General features: G+C 45.8%; 1 protein-coding gene across 1 annotated transcript in view; it reads right to left on the reverse strand.

Moving 5' to 3' along the window:
- The window catches only part of LOC144727580 (plasminogen-like), a 79,660-nt gene that overhangs the window by 47,178 nt on the left and 10,833 nt on the right, over positions 1-21,649 (reverse strand). The window contains exons 4-7 of the mRNA XM_078606475.1: positions 12,690-12,859; positions 9,252-9,417; positions 4,520-4,789; positions 1,197-1,297 (exon numbers count right to left, since the gene is read on the reverse strand). Of these exons, the coding sequence (XP_078462601.1) occupies positions 1,197-1,297; positions 4,520-4,789; positions 9,252-9,417; positions 12,690-12,859 (707 nt within the window). The remainder of the gene's footprint in view (positions 1-1,196; positions 1,298-4,519; positions 4,790-9,251; positions 9,418-12,689; positions 12,860-21,649) is intronic.

The raw sequence follows: 21,649 nt of genomic DNA on the forward strand, positions 1-21,649 counted from the left end.
TGTGCAATGCTGTCAGCCTAAATTTTGATTTAAAGCTTTCGTGACTGCAGGGATTCATATTCTTGGTTCTTTCGGTAAAGTCACGTAGAAGGGAAATAATTAAATAATAAAAATATCAAACAATAAAAAAATTCTCACGACGTTTCGACTGCAACACAAGCAATCATCATCACGTTTTATTGCTGTGGATTTCACACCTGATGATGATTGCTTGTGTTGCAGTCGAAACGTCGTGAGAATTTTGTATTGTTTTATATTTGTATTATTTTATTATTTCCCTTCTACGTGACTTTGCCGAAAGAACCAAGAATATGCTGTCAGCCTAGTTAATCAAAATAAACGACGAAAATGTGGCTATCCCGTTGGGCAGCAGTGATAAAGCAAAGAGAGAACTGTACATGCGTTTTGTCCTCATTAGGACTCATCAGTAAAGTCATAAATGCTCAGTGGTTAGCACACTCTTCTACGAACCCAGAAACCTGAAATCTCTGCCTGGCCATGGCAAACATCACTGGGAAGTGGTGTTAGAACCACTCCTGGGCCTCCTCTAGATTGACTCAGCCTCAAATGAGTAACCTAGTCTTCCACGTAAACATAATAGCTGTATATATATAGGTGGGCAGAGGTGGTGCAGGCTACAATACTCCCTTCGGCGTTGTGTCAGTGTGAAATAGGCGCTCGCTAACGGCACTTTATCAATGGCTCGTTTTGCCCAGAATAAACTAAGGACTTATGGCAAAAAACAGGTGATGTACCGTCCATGACTTTTGACCTTTGTCATCCAGCCATCACCAAAAAGATAACCAACATCAAAATCAACCACGATTATTCCACTGCTGGATGAAGGTCTCCCCAAGTCATCATCGTGGCTCGTGATGGCTTGGAGGGAAGAATACCTCAACACGTGACCCAACCTGGAATACCGCACTCGGATGTGTGGAACAAATGAAGCTGTTTGGGGTGGAACGGTAGGGTTCCTAGAACTGTGCAAATTCCGCAGACATTTTCTCATACAGGTTCCCCTCGCTCTGTGCGGACCCCCGTTTGCGTGATCTCACGCTGCGTGCGCGGCCAACCTGTGTCCACCCAAAACTTCGCCGCGTCGTGCGGTTTCGAGTTCACTCCGCGTGCGTCCACGCGGTTGGACGCGCTGCCACATTGGGCGCCTGCCGAGTGCGCGTTGGCGACGGACTCACCATCCAAGGCCAGGAGTTGGGATGCGAGAATTCTCCGCCGACAATCCGCCCCAGGCCCGTGCTCGCGAACACCGGCTTGTAGTACGAGCGTCCACACGTTTCTAAAACAGCGCGGCCGTGAAGGACAGGGAAATGCGGCACGCGGGTGAGGAGTGGGGGGGGGTTCAGCTTTCCAGACGGCGGAACTCGAAATAATTAGCAGTCAGCATTATACCCCACGCAGATCAATAACCGCGAGAGGTTCAACAGAGCCACGCTAGGGCTTACATTTTCAAAGATCAATGGGATTTTCTCATTGTGAGCGGTCACCGGTACACACCGATGCAGAATTATGCGTGCGCTTTTTCGTGGAATATTAATGCTAGAGGTGTAGATGGTGATAAAACCTTGAAGCACGGTTTGCATGCATACAATACATAGCAACATTTAGGCATGCCAACGCAGAAGCATAATACAGTCAGTATGTACAGTTACAGGCTCATGGGGCAAGTGTTGTTAGCGAACGCCTATTAAGGTGTGGGGTTTCGAGAGTTGTGATGGTTTGAGCGTGTGTGTTGCTCAATGCTCAATCAGCCCAGCCAGAGTTTAAGTTTGTTTTGTCTGATTTCATTTTTCATGTACGTAGTTTATTATTGTTTACTTCATCTGAATCTGATGTTTATGGTTTGTGCAGCGTCTTGAGAAGCTTATTTTGTATTTATAGGATATAAACATTCAAATAGTTGTGCATATTATTGGGAAGCAGTGAAGCAGAAGTTGACGCGCCGCTCTCTGTGAACCCTGCGACCTCAAATCCCGGCCACAGCTCACATCGCCGGGCGGTGATATCAGACCGCTGCTGGGCTCCCCCTCTCCTAACCCAAATGTGACCAGCGTGGTGAAGTATGGTGAAATTCGAAACACTGCCCGACATTATGTGATCGGGTTTATAACGGGTGGCCCAAAACTCAGGACACTCACATTATAACATTTTAATTGTTGATTACTTAAGTTAATATTGTATCTATGATCATTATTAATCTACGTTTCTTCTTCCTGCGAGGTCACCTCAAATCGTCTGCAAAACTCCACCAAAGTACCCTGAATTAATTGAGACAAAGCATAAATTATGCATGTTCAAATATTACAACCCGTAATCTTTGAACATGCATGAATTAGTGTTAATGGTATTCAGTTTAAACATTAGTTAAAATAAATTATATAACCCTCTGTGATTCGTTGAAACGAGTATAATAACCCTACGTGCTCTGTCTTTTGGTATACCCTTTACACAGCGAATCAGAGCCCCCCCTTCTGCAACAACAACAAAAAAACACTTGGCAGGACTCTTCTGAAAAAGAGGCACGCGGCTCAGTGAGGCTTCCTTGGGTTAAACGAGCGTGATAATGAACTCCGGTCATCCTCGCAGCAGCGGATTTTGGCTCGTCGTTAAACAAAGACGAGTCACTGCGTCGTACGCTTTCAAAATGCGCATCTGCGGCCGTCTGGAACGCTCTTTCTTTTGATATTAGGAAGCCACTGGAACTACGCACTTTTAAACAATCTAGATTGAAAACGCATTTCTTTAAAATAGCTTTTTGTGTTTAGTTTTTTGTCCTTCCCCTGCACCTCCGATTAGCATGGTTGGCTACGTACAGTGCGAAAGAAGTTCAACACGCATAGATACAATGATTGGTCATATAATCGTCATCATTGATGCTGCATGGGACGGGACTTCATCGAGCAGTGGGGAGTGGCCCTCTTGAGCGAACCCCTGATGGACAGCTGTGCAAAGAGCTTCTTAGCTCGTCGGATTTCTCCAGGATAAATAAACATTCTGATTTTGTTCCTGGAAAAGACAAGGATTTCCCGAATAACTAAATGGCATGATTGTTCCTGTATAATACCTGGGTGATTGCCCTAGGCATAAACACCCTTTGATTGGCTAAACACATCTAAACATATTGGTAACTCTGTGCGTTGTGGATTGTCGAACGTTGTGAGATGCACTTTGCATGAACGACGCTCCGATATATATATATGTTTCGATCTATTTGATGACGTTTTATCGAGATGCATTTAGAAGCCGTATAAATGTTTACAAAAATTTACGATTTGACTGGGAAAATCAGTGAAGCACAGCTATCATAATATTTATTTAGACTGAATGAATCCGATGGGAGTATCAAGCTCTTTTTCACAATAGGGACGGGCTAGAACGCTACAACAACAAACACAATACAAAAACACAATAGGAGTGCAAAGGACAAGAAAGGTAAACAAATCACCCAAACACAAACAAATAGAACGAGAAACCATCCACATCCTGCCAGTCAAAGCCCACTGAGGTGTTAAATTATTTTTCAGACGCGACTTGGCCACAAATGATAGCTCAACAAAGTAGCCCATCATTTGGACATTTATAGCAGCAAAATAATCTAAATAGTCTCAATGGATGTTTCTAGCCGGGTGAGATAGCGAATTGAATGAAACAATCAATTTGAACAACTGGATGCAACTGGCAGGAATATCTCGTGCAAAGTTCTTGAGTAATCTCTTCAGTAGGGGCGGTGTAAGAAATTCCCAACAACAAACAACACAGAAAACACAACAGGAGTGCAAAAGATAGAAAAGGTAAGCATGTCACGAACAATAAATAAAAGGCGTAAGTGCTGCTTGCATAAGAAGCTCCTGCCGATGTTTCAACACGAAACGCAACACTAAATGCAAGCTCGGGCACGACAGAGAAACAAGAACAAACACATATTCTTGGTTCTTTCGGTAAAGTCAGGAAATAGAAAGAAAAAAATATCCAAAAAATGTAAGTAAAATAAAAAATAAAATAACAAATGTAGATAATAATAAAAAATATACAAATAATACATTTAAAATAATAAAAGCAAAAACCCCACGACGTTTCGATCGCAACACAAGCGGTCTTCATCAGGCGCTTGATGAAGACCGCTTTATTTTTTTATTGTGGTTTTTGCTTTTATTATTTTCAATTGATTATTTTTTATTTTATTTTTATTATTTTTTATTGTATTTTATTATGTTTATTTTACTTTAATTTGTTTTATTTTTTGTCTTCTATTTACGTGACTTTACCGAAAGAACCAAGCATATGAATTCCTACAGTCACGAAAGTTTTAAGTAAAATTTAAAAACAAACAACAGTCCCATACCACACCAACACAACAACAACAACACGCAGTCCCTCGATACGACGGTAGAAAATGACTGTCCATAACAAGCGCACAGCGAGGCGAGAGCGAAAGACACAGACAGAGACGCGTTTCAAAAGTCCGTCGCCCTCCGTTATTGCCGCAGCGTGATGCACTCACTGCAGTGAGTTATTCCGCAGTATTGCCAGCGGGTGGCGCTGTCCGTCGTGTAGCACCAAGGTCCCGCGAGATCCCCGTCCGGGTTGCGGCAGTAGCCGAGGCTCAGGTCGGCTTCGGTGTAGTTCGAGGGCACGAACTGGTGCCGGTGGGGGCTCTGCGAGGACCATGCCTGGCACGTCTTGCCGCCGCTCGTGACGCCCTGCGTTCCACGGTAGCCGCGCGAGCCGAACACGCAGTCCTGGCCGTACAACGCCGTGCTTGGCAGGGTGTCTGTATTGGAGCGGGCGTGGGGGGGGCAGGTTACTTTGTTTGATGAATTGGGGGATGAACCAAAAAAAACGGGGTGGGGGGAGAACTGAGAATGGGGGGTGAAGGGCGTCGTGAATGTTGCGATTTTGAGTTAGCCGTGGTTGTTCTCTGGGTGGGATCATCCTCGCCACAGGTAACGTGGAATTTCCACCGCTGGTTCCAGAGCTGTTAACAGGAGACGTTGGGCCGCCTTTAACGCTCAATCGAGCAGAAAAACACTTTTTAACTATGTTGCATGTAGATACCCGTTTACATGATTGATATGACTTGTGGTTTATAGACACACAAAAATCACAGTCTGATGCAAACTGAAAAGTCATTAGTTTCGCTTTGAACCGGGTACAGACTCAGCGAGAAAGAGTAATGGTCTAACACCCATATTTTTTTTAAAAGAGTGCATTTTTACTTTTCATTTCCAAAAGTAAACGACTTTATTTGTTCAATATGGGCCACTTTTGTATGCTAGGGGGAAAAAGCCCCCACTTTGTCCAGCATGGGAATTTGTCTCAATTGTGTTGAGAGTTCACCATAGGGACCTTTCGTCTGCAGAGTAAACAACAATCGCTGAGCCGTTGCTTCCACCTCAATAAAACACACGTGCCTCGCTCAGATACTGCCGAAACATCTCACTACACACGAGTCTAGAACGCGTGCCCTCCACTCGAGCACTGGATTTAAATGCATGAAATATTGACGCAAAGCCAACGCGACTGGGAGGCCCATTGCCGCGACCACGCCGCAAATATTTTCGCGCACACAGAAACAACAACAGGAACCCTACAAACGACGCATTTGTTACGGAAAAAAATTAACCCGTAAAAACTAAGTTTTTCACTATAAATCCTTTATATGCGTGGCGGCTAGAGTCCTCTCGTCCTCTGGCTTGAGATGGCTGCCACCTATGGGTCAGATGATTGTTTGCCACCATTAAGCAATTGGTAATTACATATAATAATTGTTTTTTTCTATAAAGTGTAAAATTTTGGAAAAACATTTTCACGAACATTAATTGTCACGCACAACGAGTCTGTGTGCAAAATGTCAGCTCGATTGGATCACGGGAAGTGGGTAAAAAAACGACCGAAAGATTTGCACGGTCGTAAGCAAGCAAGCAAGCGAACTTAATATAAAGGATTTAAAAATGAAACGTTCGGGTGGCAGTGAGGACCACCAGGCTCCCCTACACACGGCAGTCCGACCAGCCCCGCCGCTCCGCGGACGCACAATCATCGCGCTGCGGTAGAGCCGCCTTGCTTTATTCACGCTCTTAAGCTAAACGATCGTTCATGGGCCGTTTGCTGCCAAACCCCAACCCCTTGAGCCACTGCTCCCACACGGGGCGTGCTGATTTACGCGCCCGCCTCTCTTTCTCTCTGTTTTTGTTTTAAGTGTGGGCGTTCACTTGCGCCAAGCGCCGCCGTGATCAGTCACGTAATCGAATAGCATCGATCGCCCCGCGGATCAATTTCCACCATAATCGCTCAATTTGGAGTCCGCGGCCCGTCGACGGCGAGGTTGGATTAATCCGCTCGTCTCCCTTTTATCCGCGATATCTGCTGGATCGTTTGATCCAAGTTGACAACATTTGAAGGGGATAGATGGAGTGATTGAGCTTCGGGCTGAAGGGGCCAAAGGGCAAGCACACAGCGCTCGCAAGACCCCCGCCAAATCCCGCGTGTTTGTCTGTGCCCGCGATATGTTTTTGAACTCTGACCAATCTGAATGAAATTTCAAGGATGGCTCGGCACCGGCAAGACCGTGGCTTGGAATGTTATTTAGATGAAAGAGTCATAGGTAAATGTCACAGTGCTCCCAAGAATTGCGACGGAAAAGTGGTTATTGGCACTATTGCGTGTATGTGTGTGTGAGAGAGAATGTGTGCGCATGTGCGCGTGTGTGTCTGAGCGAGCGGTAGTGGAGCGGAGAGCGCTACGATGCGAGATGAACCCGGCGACCCGAGTTCGATTCTCGCTCACGGCCAACACCAGTGACGATTATCTGAACTGGTTCTGGGCCTCCCCTAGATCGACTCAGCCTCAAATGAGTACCTGGTGCTGTGTGTAAAACATCGCCACTGGGGAGACAAAGGCGGCCGTGCGTGGTGTTGACCATCCACCCCCTCGTGTGCCGTGCCGGCCTTCATAGGTGCTCGCTAACAGCACTTGCCCCAACAGTTTGTTCAAGCTATACGGGGGATCTTTGTCTTTGCGAGCGTTGGTGAAGTGGTTCGTGCATTGCACCACAATACCGGGGGTTGTTGTATGGCACTGGTCACTCAGGTTCGATTCCTGGTCATGCACAACACAATAAATCACTGCTATCTCTGAACCGGGCTTGAGTTTTCCCGAGGTTCAAGTTCAAGTTCATTTATTAGGTATAGCCCTGTGAGCCATTCAGCTCTTGAATCGGGTGCAACCGCAAGCAGAGTGAATACCTGGCGTAGGTTTATCGACATAAATCTCTGGGAAGACAAAGGCCACAGGTCATGTTGTGCATGCTCCTCCCAATTGGTATATGCAATGCTGACCATTTTAAATCATTCGCATGAAAAAAATGTAGCCGTATCTCAACATGTTACAGACATGAGCAGAAAGACCATGGGATGAAGTAACCTATCCGCAATTGTCTAACAACAGGCCTAACTCTGCGAATGAGCCTCTGGCATAAAAATGAAACTAAAAGTGTTGCTGAGTTTGTCGGCTATAACAAATGCTGCATAGATCCATATTTGCATTGGCTGGCAGACAAAAAAAAACTATTTTAATAAATGCTTCATCTATCACGTTTTGCGGCAGGGCCTTGGCGCGTTATGTAAATTGTAAATTGATGTTTTATGTAGAGAGGTCGACTTTTGCTTATCCGTCTCCAACTGTACTATCTGCAATCACCCACGACAGCGCATGGAGAGTAACACGTGACCTTGTGCCCCGACACCTCCAGCGCCTTCCACCAGAGCCTCGCCTTCCCCAGCGCCGTCCCTCTCCTTAACGAACGAAATAGTCTCTTCCATTTAGCTGCGATGAAAATGGCTTAAAGTGCAGCCCTGCGATTGCTTGCTCATGCGACTGCTCCACTACAGGGAGCATTTGAGAGTCCCCTCTCGCAGGTATTTTGGTCTACTCTTCCATAATGGCCAGACATCTTCTTGGAAGAGGTGGGGGCAACTGCCTCTCTTTGCCCCCTAACACCCGCAACCCGCCACGAATGGCGGTGGTGCAACATTTTACGCTCGATGGGTGGACAGAGGCCGTAAGATTCATGCAACTTGCACCGGCCGTGTCAACTGCCGCGCCAGGAGATCGAATCGATTGACTGCACACAACGGCAGCGTCTCTGACTATTGTGATCATTATCATTGTGATTTTTTGTTGCTGTTACGTAAATGCAAAATTCTCAACTCATCTGAGTTGCTCTTGGCAGAGCTAGGCGCTGCGTCGTCGTGTTTTTACTTCTGATTTTCGTAACGTTAGCGGGTCGCTCCTCTTTACTACGACGCACAAAAAATGTTTGCGGTTGTGCTGTATAGTTTTCCAACATGTTTTCGGGTGATGTCTGATGTTTTATTAATTTTAATTTATAATGATTATTCACGATTATTGTTTCCCTCCACGCGCTGACAAGCTTCTTCGGGAACTCAGTGAACAAAGCAGCTCACGTTCTGCAATCGATAGCGAGTTGACCGGCATGTGTGAACAATCGTGCTCGTGTGAGCGTGGGGGGGGGATGGAAGTGCAGTGATTAGTGCAAGGCGCTATGATCCCGGTCACCCGAGTTCGATTCCAGCTCACGGGCAACATCAGTGACGAATAGGTCGACTCAGCCTTTAAAGGGTGCCTGGTGCTGCGCGTCAAACATCAGCACTTGGGAGGCAACGGTGACTGTGCGTGGTGCTGGTCAAACCACTCGCCCGTATCTTCTTGGTTCTTTCGGTAAAGTCACATAGAAGGGACTTTACCGAAGGAACCAAGAAGATGAATCCCTGCAGTCACGAAAGCTTTAAATTGAAAATTCACTCGCCCGTACTCCGTGCCTGCCTTCATAGGCACTCACTGACAGCCCTTGCCCTCGACAGCCTTGTAGGCTATACGGAGGGACCTTTGTCTTTGTGGGTCATGTGGGGAGCGGTGGCGCAGTGGTTAGCACAACGAGCTATTCGCGACAACTGATACCTGAACCGGTCCTGATCCCCCCCCCCACCTAGGCCGACTCAACCTCAAAATTATTGCTCTGGTGCGGTGTGTAAACATCGCCACTGGGGAGACAAAGGCGGTCGGGCGTGGTGCTGGCATCCCACCCCCTCGTGTGCCGTTGCGGCCTTCATAGGTGCTCCCTAACAGCACTCGCCCCAACAATCTGTTAAGTCTTTGTCTGTGTGTGTGAGAGGGGGGGGCGCATTGCGTGCGCGAAAGCTTCGGCCCCGCACCGTCCACCACGGTGACGAACGACAGCCAGAAGCCGCGCGACTCCACCGTCGCGTCCGAGGTGAACGCCACGTGCAGAGCGGCGCCCGAGGAGACGACGTCGGCCGGTCGCTCGCCGCCGCACGCGCTCAGCAGCAGCGGGGACGACGCGTCGGGTCCATCGTACACCTGCCAAACCACCACCACCACTACTCACTCACTAACCACCACCATCCACCCACCACCACCCACCCACCCACCACGACCACCACCACCCACCACCCACCACCATCCACCACCCACCACCACCACCATCCCACCACCACCACCATCCACCCACCACCATCCACCTACACCAACACCCACCACCACCATCCACCCACCACCACCACGACCACCACCACCATCATCCACTCACCAACCACCACCATCCACCCACCCACCACCACCATCCACCCACCACCACCCACCACCCACCACCACCCACCACCACCACTCACCCACCACCACCCACCCACCGCCACCACCACCACCCACCAGCGAGACAACGCCATGAACGTGGTGAACCCTGATAGAAGTCTGCGTGTTCAAGTGGTGAACCCTGTTGTCATGGCTTTGCCCTTTCGCTGTCTCGCTCTCTCTCTCTCTCTCTGTCCTTTGTTGTAAGGGCGCCGCCGTGGCGAGATGTTAACTACCTCACCTGGTAGGCAGGAGGTCGTGGGTTCAATGCCGACCCTGACCACCTATATATTTGGAGTGTGCGTGTCTCCCTCTCCCCGTGGTCGCGTTGGTTTTTTTCCGGGTCCTACGGGTTATCCCTCCACATTTAGAAGCATGCGTTTTAGAGTAATTGGCTGCTATACATTTCCACATGATAAGCCACTTCGAGGAGCTATAATTTGTGGCCAGGTCGCCTCTTAAAAAGAGCTATGTAGCTCAGTGGGCCAGACCTGGTAAAATAAAAAGTTTAGTTTGGTTTAGTAATGGGTAACACAATTTAAAAGTAAATATACTGCTCCACAATTGGACCAATCGGACAACGTGTTTACTTTCACTCGTATCCTTCCTATTTCGATTTAAAGTTTTCATGCTAATTTTTCACTAGCTACTTCTATGCTAAATTCCTCTGTTGATATGTAAACTCCTTTGTCAAGGCGCTCTTCTCCTCCCACCCAGCTTGAATACGCTGCCAAGCTTAGCAGTGTTCATTGGAGCGCTGTCTTTCCGACAACTCTGTTTTTTCACACGAGGACGGCTGCTTGTGTTGTGGCCAAAACGTCGTGAGAATTTTATTTTATGATGTTTTATTTTCATTATTTAATTATTTACCTTCTACGTGATTTTACCGAATGAACCAAGAAGATGAATCCTTCCTATTATTCTGTACCGTCATATAGAGTTCTCACAACCCAGCTGCCGCTCCCTCCCCTCTCTTAACTCGCTGTTACTCTCTCCCTTCCACTATCTCTCTCCTATGGTGTGTCCCCCCACTCTTGCCTTCCCTGTCTCGAGGTTAAACAATTAATTTATCCCCCAATGATGCGATGAATTTTCACGATTCGGTATCGCTGATATTTAAGATTAGACTTTTTTTTTTACACTGTAGTTATTGTAGCGGTCACAAGTGGCTGCAGAGCTCACGTGATCCCATTACATGCCACGTATGTGCAATGGTTAAGCAGACATTAGAAACAGCAGGAACTATCGTACTTTGTATATGCAATATATATATTCTTGACTGATGATCATCTTGACTCGTGCCGTTATAAGGGGAAACATTACATTGGAAAAAATAAATAACAACGTTAAAAGTAGCGCACTGAAATTGAAGTCTGTTGAGGGGCCAGTGAAATGGATTTATTTTAAACTAACACAGAAAAAACGAAAGACATTCGTCAATAACACTGTGGCCTCAAAAGGGAACGTGTAAAGGTAGGTGATGTTTTGGACAGTGACTCTTCTTCATAGCCCATCGACAGGAGGCTACAGGTACTTGTGCGCCACTGCCAACGCAGATAATTAGTGTGGTTTTAACAGAGTGCTGCTTGGCACGCCACATTATCAATTCTATTCTTGCGCGTGGCAATATGTTCACGAGCTAAATGCCAATGTCGAGGTCTGATAGCCACGACTTGGCTTCACAGTGCCAATAATAAGTAAATATTTAAACGATGCTACAAACTACACTCAATTACGAACCCACAGGACCAGCACGGCTAATATAGAGACACATTATGTGGAGATCACGGAGTGCCCAAGTACAATTAACTATAAAAAAAAACACATTCGTCAATGGCACTGCGGTCTTAAAAGAACAAACAATATATTTAATAGGTGACGTTTTGGAAATATTTCTTTTTTAAAAGCACACGGATGACGCAATTGATTTATAAAGTTTTGAAAAACGGCCACTGCCTTCAACGTCACCTATTTTATATTTTTATTTTAAGACCACGGTGTTGTGGATAAATGTGTTGAGTTTGTCAATATAATGTAACCTGAAAACTAAATTGTAATAAAAAAACGTAACTCGATAGCCAAGTGCACGACGCATACATTTAAATCAAATCCCTTACAAATGTACCTTCTTTGAAGAAAAGTTCGTGAAATAATTAACGGATTAAAAGTAGCCCATCCAAACAGAAGTCTGCTGAATCCCACGGAAATAGATTTGTTTTAAGTTTTAAATCATTAGCATATTAATAGTAGCCTGGCCAAAATGACAAAGTTAATGCGAATGTACCCACGCTTTTCCATTTGGTGATGTGACAGTGAGCCGAAGCGGCCTCACTCGATTTGCGAGTTCATAACCTGATGAAGCTCAGGGCAGTGCCGAGCGAGGCGTCACCCTTCGTTGATGTTGATTATTTGGTTGTCACGGACATTCTTAAGCCACCGGCGAGGAACGTCGATTGCATGAATGTTGACTTTCTTTCGCAACCCTACTAAGCCGACCGTGCCAATCGTGCTGATCGGAGGTTATTGGTCAGAAGGTGACCAATTCCATTGGCACGTAATCAATGCTGTCTTTGTAAACGTGACAATCTTGTGAGTCAAGCACGACGTTTTTTTAAAATTCTCCATAGCCACACCGGCGACACGAAGAGTGAAATCAGCGAACCACCAAACATCCCATATTCTTAGGTTTTTTCGGTAAAGTCACGTAGGTGAAAAATTACAATTAATAAAAGTAAAATAAATATTAAATAAAAGTCACGACGTTTCGGAGGCAACACAAGCTTCCGTATTCAGGTGGAACCGTCACAGCACGATAGCTGTATCAAGTTTACTTTTATTAATTTAAAATTTTCACCTACGTGACTTTACCGAAAAAACCTAAGAATATGAATCCTTGCAGTCACGAAAGCTTCAAATCTAGAACCAAACATCCCGACCAACCCAGTGACATTTGGCGGCGTTTGGCCGAATCGTGGCGCGCGTGAGCGGGAGGGAGCGCTCACCTTGAGGCTGTCGTAGACGCAGTGGCCGTCGGCCTCCAGGTCGAAGTCGAGGAAGGTGATCTGAATGCGCGGCCCCTCGCTCCGCAGCGTCCATTGCAGGGTGGTGCTGCTCGGGTAGTAGCCCAGTGGGTAGTTAGGCGTGTGCAGTTCACCGTAGCGCTGGATAACGTCTGCCAAAGTTCGTCGGAAAAAATGTGCGTGTTTCTTTTTTAAAGAAATCTCTCAACGATCCCAATTATGGTGCACGCGCTTAAGCGGTGCCTCGAATTATGAAGTGGCTGTAGGAGTGAATTAAAAAAACAGCGGCTTCCCACGCAAGCGAATGGGAGAGGTGCTTGCCTCCTGTTCGCAGCCCTGAGGCAGGCGTGGAAATTCTACGTTCCCATTGCGGGGTCTTTCCATGTGACAATGGTTGTTGAGTAGCCCACAAAGTAGTACGAATTTTATCGACCCCCAGAACAATGAAGGGCTGAGTCAACTTCTCACTGGGATATCAACTTAAATCCTCCCCATTGTGAGTTGTGCGTTCCCACCTCTGCACCACCGGGTCAAATACCGACTTGAGTATCACCAAATTAACAAGCGTGTGTCTAAATTTTGATTTAAAGCTTTTGTGACTGCAGGGATTCATATTCTTGGTTCTTTCGGTAAAGTCACGTAGAAGGGAAATAATATTGTTTTATATTTTTTATTATTTCCCTTCTACGTGACTTTACCGAAAGAACCAATAATTTGAATAAGCGTGTGTCTCTCCACGTATTTTTTTAAGCCAGGTATCATCTTCACAGCCTTCTATAAAGCTTAATCCAGGATGTGATTAAGCAAAACCAGGCTTGCTACAAATGTTTCTGTTTTGTCAGGCGTTATTATGGGTTATAAAGAAAAATTGTGGAGATCATTCAGGACAAAATATCAAGTGTATACAATATGTAATGAGTCGTAAATTAAAATGAATCTTACTTTCAGGATAATTGCATCGCATTATTCATGTAAGAATTAATTAGTTAAAATGTACTAAACATACATGTTAAATTAGCTAGCAGAGAACATATCGCTCTGCAACAGAACATAAAGAGACAGCTGTCATATTAATACTCTTCTCACAATCCTGTACTCGGAGCACTAAAAGGTAATCTACTATTTTATGTAGTAATAATAAAATGCCGAGATCATAAATATTGTGAGTTTTTATGTTGTTTAGATTATCCCTGATTCGCTACTCCACCTCTTTGCTGTCACTGCCTATTGCATGCGCAGTGACATTAAATGAGTCACTGTAGCGCGTGGCGCTGGGTGATTGGTAGCCAATGGGATTATGGGTAGCAGCCCGTTCTACCACTTGGACCCGTGGGCCAAGCCCGGAGCCTTCTGGGAGACCCAGAAGGGGGGCGTGGCCGAGGGCGGAGCCTGGCAACGTTGGGGAGAATAAAAGGCGAGCTCCGACCCCCAGTCGGGGCTGCTGCAATCGGGAATGGAACTCGTCATGCTGCTGTCGTCATGGTCTTCGCCTCTTCAAGCTGTGGGTCTGGAAGCATGTTGGCTGTCCCGGTATGGAGTGATCGCCGATGGCTGTGAGAGCCGGAATTAACAAGAGGAATAACGCCTCCTCCTAGCGTCTCTGAATTAGTACACTACACGTGTCTTACAAACTTCTTCTGCCATTTCAATTCAATCGTTTGTTTGTTACACGGAAAATAACCCGTTTAGCCAGTTACCCAGCTAGCAGCAGAGTTTTGTTGGGTTGAATAAAAGCCCGGCCAGCAGTCGGCCAGGAAACTCGAGGCATAGATTATTATTTTTGTGTATAGCAGTATGATGTGTAAATGCTATTTTAGGCTCGTGCAACAAATAAGACGGAAACCCCCTACAATTGACAGATAATTCAAAGGAGACCGTACAAACGAGACCAAATTAAATCAATTATACAATCGAATCGTGGGCCAGAATCGTGACCGTTTACATAAAATCACCAAGGGGACAAATGATGACATCCCTTTTGCATATAAGTATGACTATTGCCCGTTCAAAGTTAACCTGAGAAAATAATAATTAATTGAGGAAAAGTTTGTTTAGATAAAGGCCCATATCTGTATGAAACAATTTGTATATCTTCACTCCACCACCTGAAATAATGTTTATCCTTACATGTGTAAGAATCTTGGCATTTAATGCGAACTTCACTTTTAATTATTAAGTTACCACGTAAGCTCCATATATGCATGCATATAAAAAAAATGCCAAATTACTCTTTTTTTTTTTAAAAGGTGGGCATGAAGTGGAAAGTCGTGTGTGTGTGTGTATAGCACAATGCTCGTTTAGTGGTAAGCGTGTATATTAGCTGTAAATTCATAACTATACAACCAGCTAATCATTTTACTCCCAGAGCTGAGTGATGAATTTCAATGGAAAAATTAAAACTAATTGCGGAACGTTGTCTTTGTGCTGTGACCAAAGACATTAATAAATGTATCCAATTTACAACTTTGGTCAGAACATTAAAATTCTGACCTTTCAACTGTGCTCATGAACTCAGGAACGTACAAGAGGTTGTTGGCTCGGTACCTTGAGACAGACATTATCCCTTGTCAGCCACTCGGGAAAGACCCTATGGTTTATTCATAGCCACCCAGACATCCAATACTTTATCATTAGTCATGCAGTTTGTTACATAACCACACGGGCAATATCTGGATATGCAGTGAACAATGATTATTAATTTTTGTCACAGGACAATAATAAATGACGATTTAACTCGGGCTGTGTGGGTAGGGATGCAGCGACATAGTGGCTTGTGCATTGCACGATCGTTCAAGCCAACTGACTTGAAATTACTGGCCACGGATAACGTCAATAGCACACAGCATCGGAACCTATTCTGGCTCTCTTCTGAGTTGACACAGTCTTAATTGCATACCTGCAGTGGTGTGCGGACATCATAACTGGAGAGACAAACACGGCCCAGGGAGACACGCACACTACCCCCATGCCAGCTTTGACAGGTGCTCGTTAACGGGACTTGTGCCAACAATCTATAAGGCTAAATAGTTGATCGTTGTTGTTGTTTTGTGTGTGTGTGTCAGTTATGGGAGAGTAGTGCCATAGTGGTCATGGTACACACCATTAGTGTCAAGTTGTGTATGGATCACCTGCCAAAGGGCATCTCATACATTGCTCCAGCTTTAAATGAGTGCCTGGTACAGCGTCGTCAACATCAGCTTCATGGAGGCAAAGGTGTGGCAGGGCATGGTGGTGGTGGTGGTGGTGATCCCTATGCCCCTTCACTGTGTTATGCTGGCCATCACAAGCACTCGCTAACAGCAATTTCCCCACAGTGCAATGCTAAGAATAAAAATAAATATGTCCATTCACAGTGACACAACGCTTTTCTGGCTCGTAAAAACAAAAAAAACATAAAAAGTGTGATGTTTTTATAAAAAATATATGTTTTTGTAAGAACAACAATTATAAGTAAACCTTGAGTCAATTAAGATAAGCACGTTAAGGTATTTAATTGCGCAATTAAAACAGTTTCCCCGTGTGATTGCTGCGCATAATTGTGAGATTCATTTTTGCGGGATTTTAAAACTATAAAGTATAACTCACCTAATGAACGTGGACATTTTAATTCATTTTCAGTTATTTATGACATTTCTTGGAAAATGCATTAATTGATACAATTTCTGATTGAAATATTTCATTATTATCATGGCTGATTGGTTATTTATAATGACTACATTTAGCCTTGTTCCCCAAAAACACACGACTTCAACAACTGCTTCTGTTTGAAATACGTTTGTCAAAAAACTGAAATAACAAATACATGGCGACACATCCTTAAATACATACACACTTAATAGCAGTATCTGGATTATAAGACCCTGGGGAAAGTAAGACGTTCCCCACACGCGCTCGAAGTCCATAAACTTGTACAAAGCTGGTCTTACACGCACGCCTACCACATCATAAGACGGATCCCCAACTTTTACATAATACAGGAGGACACGATGCTTCACAATCCGGAGAATATAGTATAAATGTTAAACTTATAACATACTATCTTTAAAAAGTTTCCCTTTGGCACTGCCTGTAGTGAGCACTGATCACAGCTTGGGTTCTCTTCCTATTAATCTGCTTGCTACCAACACAAGCCCCGAATTGTAAAGCAATGGGGCATGCGGTTTGATGATAAAATGAAACTCGTAAGTTTACAAATGGGTCACACTCAACACTGCTAATTCTTCACCCTGCTGCCCACACTAAACCCCAACCGAGCCTTGAGAGATAATTATTAATATTTTCAAGAGTTTGAATCCACATAAGTGTTCCCATAGATCCTGCCGGCGTGGTTCTCGCTTATGAGGCTTTGCCGATTTTTTTTTTTAAACGAGTCCCTGCGTTTACCCCTCGAGCCGGCAGTACCCACGCAACTCGGCCCTCGATCATCAAAATGAAAAGAAACAACAGCAAAATTCTCAACAAAAATACGTGGGGCTTCGGGCGGCAGTGACGCACTGGCGATACAAAAAAAATACGTTCAAATTAAATTGAATTGCGCGAATGTTGAACTCCGTTTCGGTAATTCATATCAGATTGCATTTCATGCAATGGTATGGTTGTGCGGCGATTATAAATTGGAAAAGGGGCCGTACCGTTACATCTGTGGTGACCGATGCCTGAAGCACCTGGATTCTTACTTTAGGCTTTACTGTTTGAGCCACTTTCTGGTGTACTTTTGACTTGTACCCCCAACGACGTTTCACTCCGCATGCTGGGGGCTTATTCAGGCACAGCATGAAGAAGCTTCCTGCGCGTGGATGAAAACGTTGGACATCATACCGAACAACACGCCGTACAACTCGAGAATTAAATACTGCTATCATGAAACTCCAGAAGGCGGCAATGGTTATCAAATAAATAAATAAACGGCACAGTTACGGGGGGGGAGGGGGGGTGGTAAGCGGTGGCGCAGTGGTTCATGCACTGTGCTACGATGCCCGACGCCCTGACGACGCTTACCGGTCACGGCTGGCACAAGTGGTGAGTGATATCTGAATGAACGAGTCACGGGCCACCCGTTTACCAAAACCACACGGACCAACATGCTGATTCGTGCTCAAACAGCCCCTATGGACAGCCAACGGTGTGTGGAGGCCTTCACCCAGCAGTAGATTGACAAAGGGCTGTATATAAAGTGACGGTGAGTATGTACGTGCCTATGTATGCATGCAAGATGAATTGGTGGAATTGCCCAGCTCACACGTAATTGCAGCCGGCAGTTGGAAATGTTGCGACGCACATAGCCCTGGCTTAACCCAGGCGCTCCCGACAAAACGCATTCATCATGCTTGTTTGACACTAGCACCCATGTTTATTTAAAAGTTAAAGCAATAACTGCCACTGCAAGCGCATACGAATTCGAGCTTTCTATGCAAGTTTACACGTTGTCAGAGAAGGTGAAGAAGAGAAAACATAATCAACGAGAATTTGGAAAATGCACGTATTTTCATTAGTTATTTGGAACAACTTAGTGGATTGTTTAAAAAATAAATGGCAATTGAAGCAGATAATTCCAGTTCCAGCAAAATTGTGAATTTTCATTTGTGTGGGGCTATTAATTCCAAATATTAGTTTTCGTATGGTTAACGTACACATGATCATTAAATAACTGGATTTGTATTAATTTATGATCATTTCCTCAGCCCAGATGGCAAAAATGTAATTACCACTTCAATGCAAAATCTCTTGTTTGTGTGTATTTATACCGTGTGTGTATATATTTATAACAATGTGCCTTATTTATCCGAGAAAGCATATTTCAAGGAGGCCAATTCCAATATCGCGTATATGGCAAGCAATAGGAAACTGGAGTACGTGGAATAAAAATACCTCGCATACACAAGGGCGTGAAACTCAAAGTTCATCACAGATTCATTCAAGAATCCACTTCTGCACTGTTATCTTCTGGCCATCCCTCAGCCCAAGTCACCAGCAGGTGGCATTCCCAAGCAGGTCCCCATACAAGTGTAGTGCAATAGCGCCGGCTGGTGGACACCAGCGACAACTGTGGTGGACAGACACAGTGCACACGCAGGTGAGGGTGTGCACGGTGTGTTGGCAGAGCGGAGGAACTAGGGCAATGGTCACGGAGGACCCCATCTGGAGGCCCCTGGAACCTGCTGGCGGGTTCGAGAAGGGAGACGCGGTCAGGGCGGGGCCAGGCCGTGCCGGGAGCATAAAAGGAGCTGAAAGTGGGGGTTCGAGGCTGCCGGTTCTGGGAGTGGACTCGTCTCGTCGTTGCTGTCATCTCGTCGCCGCCGTCTTCGCTAGACATTGCGCTGCAGGATAGTTGTTGGCTGTCGCAGTCAGTGTTAGACGGCTAGTGTTGTGTACAGGCTAGGCTAAGCGACTGTGGAGAGTGTGTGGAAGAGACCGTGAACATTGATAATAAAGAAGGTGGCTCCTACAAACCTTGTCTCCGAATCATTGACACTACACAAGGACTAACCAATGCTCAGGCCTGTTCAATTTTCCAGATCCCATCAGATCGGGTGCATTGATGATGGTTTGGCCATGAGCGAGTGTGGTGTCGCACGCCTGTAATGTAGCACGTTGGGGGCAGGGTTGGTGGATCGTACTGAGAACCCATTGTCCGGTCATCCTCGCAGCGACTTTTGGCTGGCCATCGAACAAAGATGGTTGTCACCGCATCGAGCACTTTCAGATGTGCTTCTGCGGCCATCTGGAACGCTCTTCCTTCCGATATTAGGAAGCCAGCGGAGCTATGCACTTTTAAATTATCTATATTTAAAAGTAATTTCGTTACAACTGCTTTTTGTGTTTAGTTTGTTGTCCTTCCCCCCGCACCTCCGATTAGCACGGTTGGCTACGTACGGTGTGAAAGAAGTTCCATATACAGTACATACATACCCAAGTCATCTACCTGCAGGAAGTAGTCAGTGTAGCGCAGTAAGCAGGCTGCCAACCTATACGTGCAAAGTTTGAGCGTCTTCTCCTACTCTGTGTCGGTCTTCTCAGGGAACTTCACTGTCTCTCCACGTGTAGAAAATACTCAACATCGTTTTTTGGCCGCACAAGTCAATCAAGGCGATCAATACGAAGACGAAGAACTTTTAAGGCTCTGCGAAAACCTTTCTCACGAGGTAGAATACATATATATGTTCAGCCCTTTGTCGATCCGCTGCTGGATGAGGGCCTCCTTATGGCGTGCCGGCCACGGGGGTTGTTTTTATGATAGAGTGGCACGCTGCTCAGCGCGAGTTGGTGAAGGGGGCATTCGAGGGGTGGCACAGATATCGCCCATCGCTGACATGAGCGACGCGCTACGATGGAACTCGGGCCGCTGGGTTCACGGCACAGTGCCGCTAACTACAGTGCCACAGCTCGCCATCATCGATCGCACTTGATCAATGACCCACTTTGTAAAGTACGGTCTCGACGTCAGTGCGTCACTGCTGTTTTTCCCTTCTGCTCTGCATGGTCCATGGCCTGAAACGTCACCCGATTATACATATCTCTGTTATGAGTGCACTGACCACTGTTAACACTCGCGCCTGGGTAAACACATTTATTTGACATATCTGTTCTTGTAATGAATGCACTTCTGGGTAAATAAATGTACACACGTATATATTAACAGAAGTTTAAGTTTAGCCATCACTCTCTGCACTGGCTTCCAGTTTCACACGGTACAACGTTTCGTTTAAGATACACATCTCTCAACCACCTCGCCCCAGCCTACCTAAGAGACACATTGTACACATTTGTCCCCTAAAGGTCTCTAAAATCTGGGAGGGAGGGCCAGGGAGGCGATGGACATCTCCTCCGTGCTTTCCCAGGTTGCGAGAGGCTTCGGTCGATGGGCATGGGCGAGAGAGTCGTTCCCCACGTGGCCCCCACAATCTGGAACTCTACTCTACGAGATCTAGGCATCTTTGAGTCTGCGTAGTGATTTTTTTTTAACCACGGTCTTTAAACTTATTCATACGCGTCCGTTTATTCAACTATTATTTAATTCAGAAAATAAAGTTTAGCATTTATTTTAGTACTTTTCATAAATTGGCATCACGAGTTATATTCACGCCGAGTGTTTTACTGCTTTGAAAAGGCCGATGAAAGGCGCAATACAAATTTTACTTAATATTAATTGTATTATCACCACTACCGCCGCCGGCGCAAAAACGAAATACGAACGTGACAGAACCATCTCCTCTGTCGGGTCAAATCGTTGGGACTGCGGCTTGGAATAGGGCGAGGGGCGGGGGTGGTGGGGGGTGGTGTGGAGAGGGGGGGGGGCATGAGGGTCTGCAGAGTGCTGCTTTAATTGAATGTAGAGGGGGAAACGCTTGGCTCTAATTGAAAGTAATTGGAGCAGCTCGGCTAGAAAGCAATTAAAGACCTGCCAGGAAAGTGGGTCCATATACGCTGCGCCCGTATATATATATTGATGACTCAGCCAACGAGAGTTATTTTAATTTGTGGAGCGTTAACTCGGCCGCCTATTCTATTAGACTGCGTTATTAATTGGCTGCATGCGTAGTAATCGCATGAGAGGGTTTTGTTGTTGTTGTTTGTTTCGCACGCAAGAAGGGCTCTACATTGAATTATTGCGAATCCAGGGTCCCAACGAATGTCGACCGCTCAACGCTTTTGAGGTTCCCGCTTTGTCAGTGGCGATGCGGTGGTGCCTGGGCAGTCAGGCAGGGTGGTGACATCAGGTAGGGTGATGTCGTCAGGCAGGGTGGTATCATCTGGCAGGGTGTCGTCAGGCAGGGTGGTGTCAGGCAGGGTGGTGACGTCAGGCAGGGTGGGTGGTGACGTCAGGCAGGGTGATGTCGTCAGGCAGGGTGGTGACGTCAGGCAGGGTATCGTCGTCAGGCAGGGTGGTGACGTCAGGCAGGGTGGTGACGTCATACAGGGTGACGTGAGACTGGGTGTTGTCG

This window comes from Lampetra planeri, chromosome 26, assembly GCF_965212315.1.
Source record: "Lampetra planeri chromosome 26, kcLamPlan1.2.h2, whole genome shotgun sequence".
Taxonomy (NCBI): Eukaryota; Metazoa; Chordata; class Hyperoartia; order Petromyzontiformes; family Petromyzontidae; genus Lampetra; species Lampetra planeri.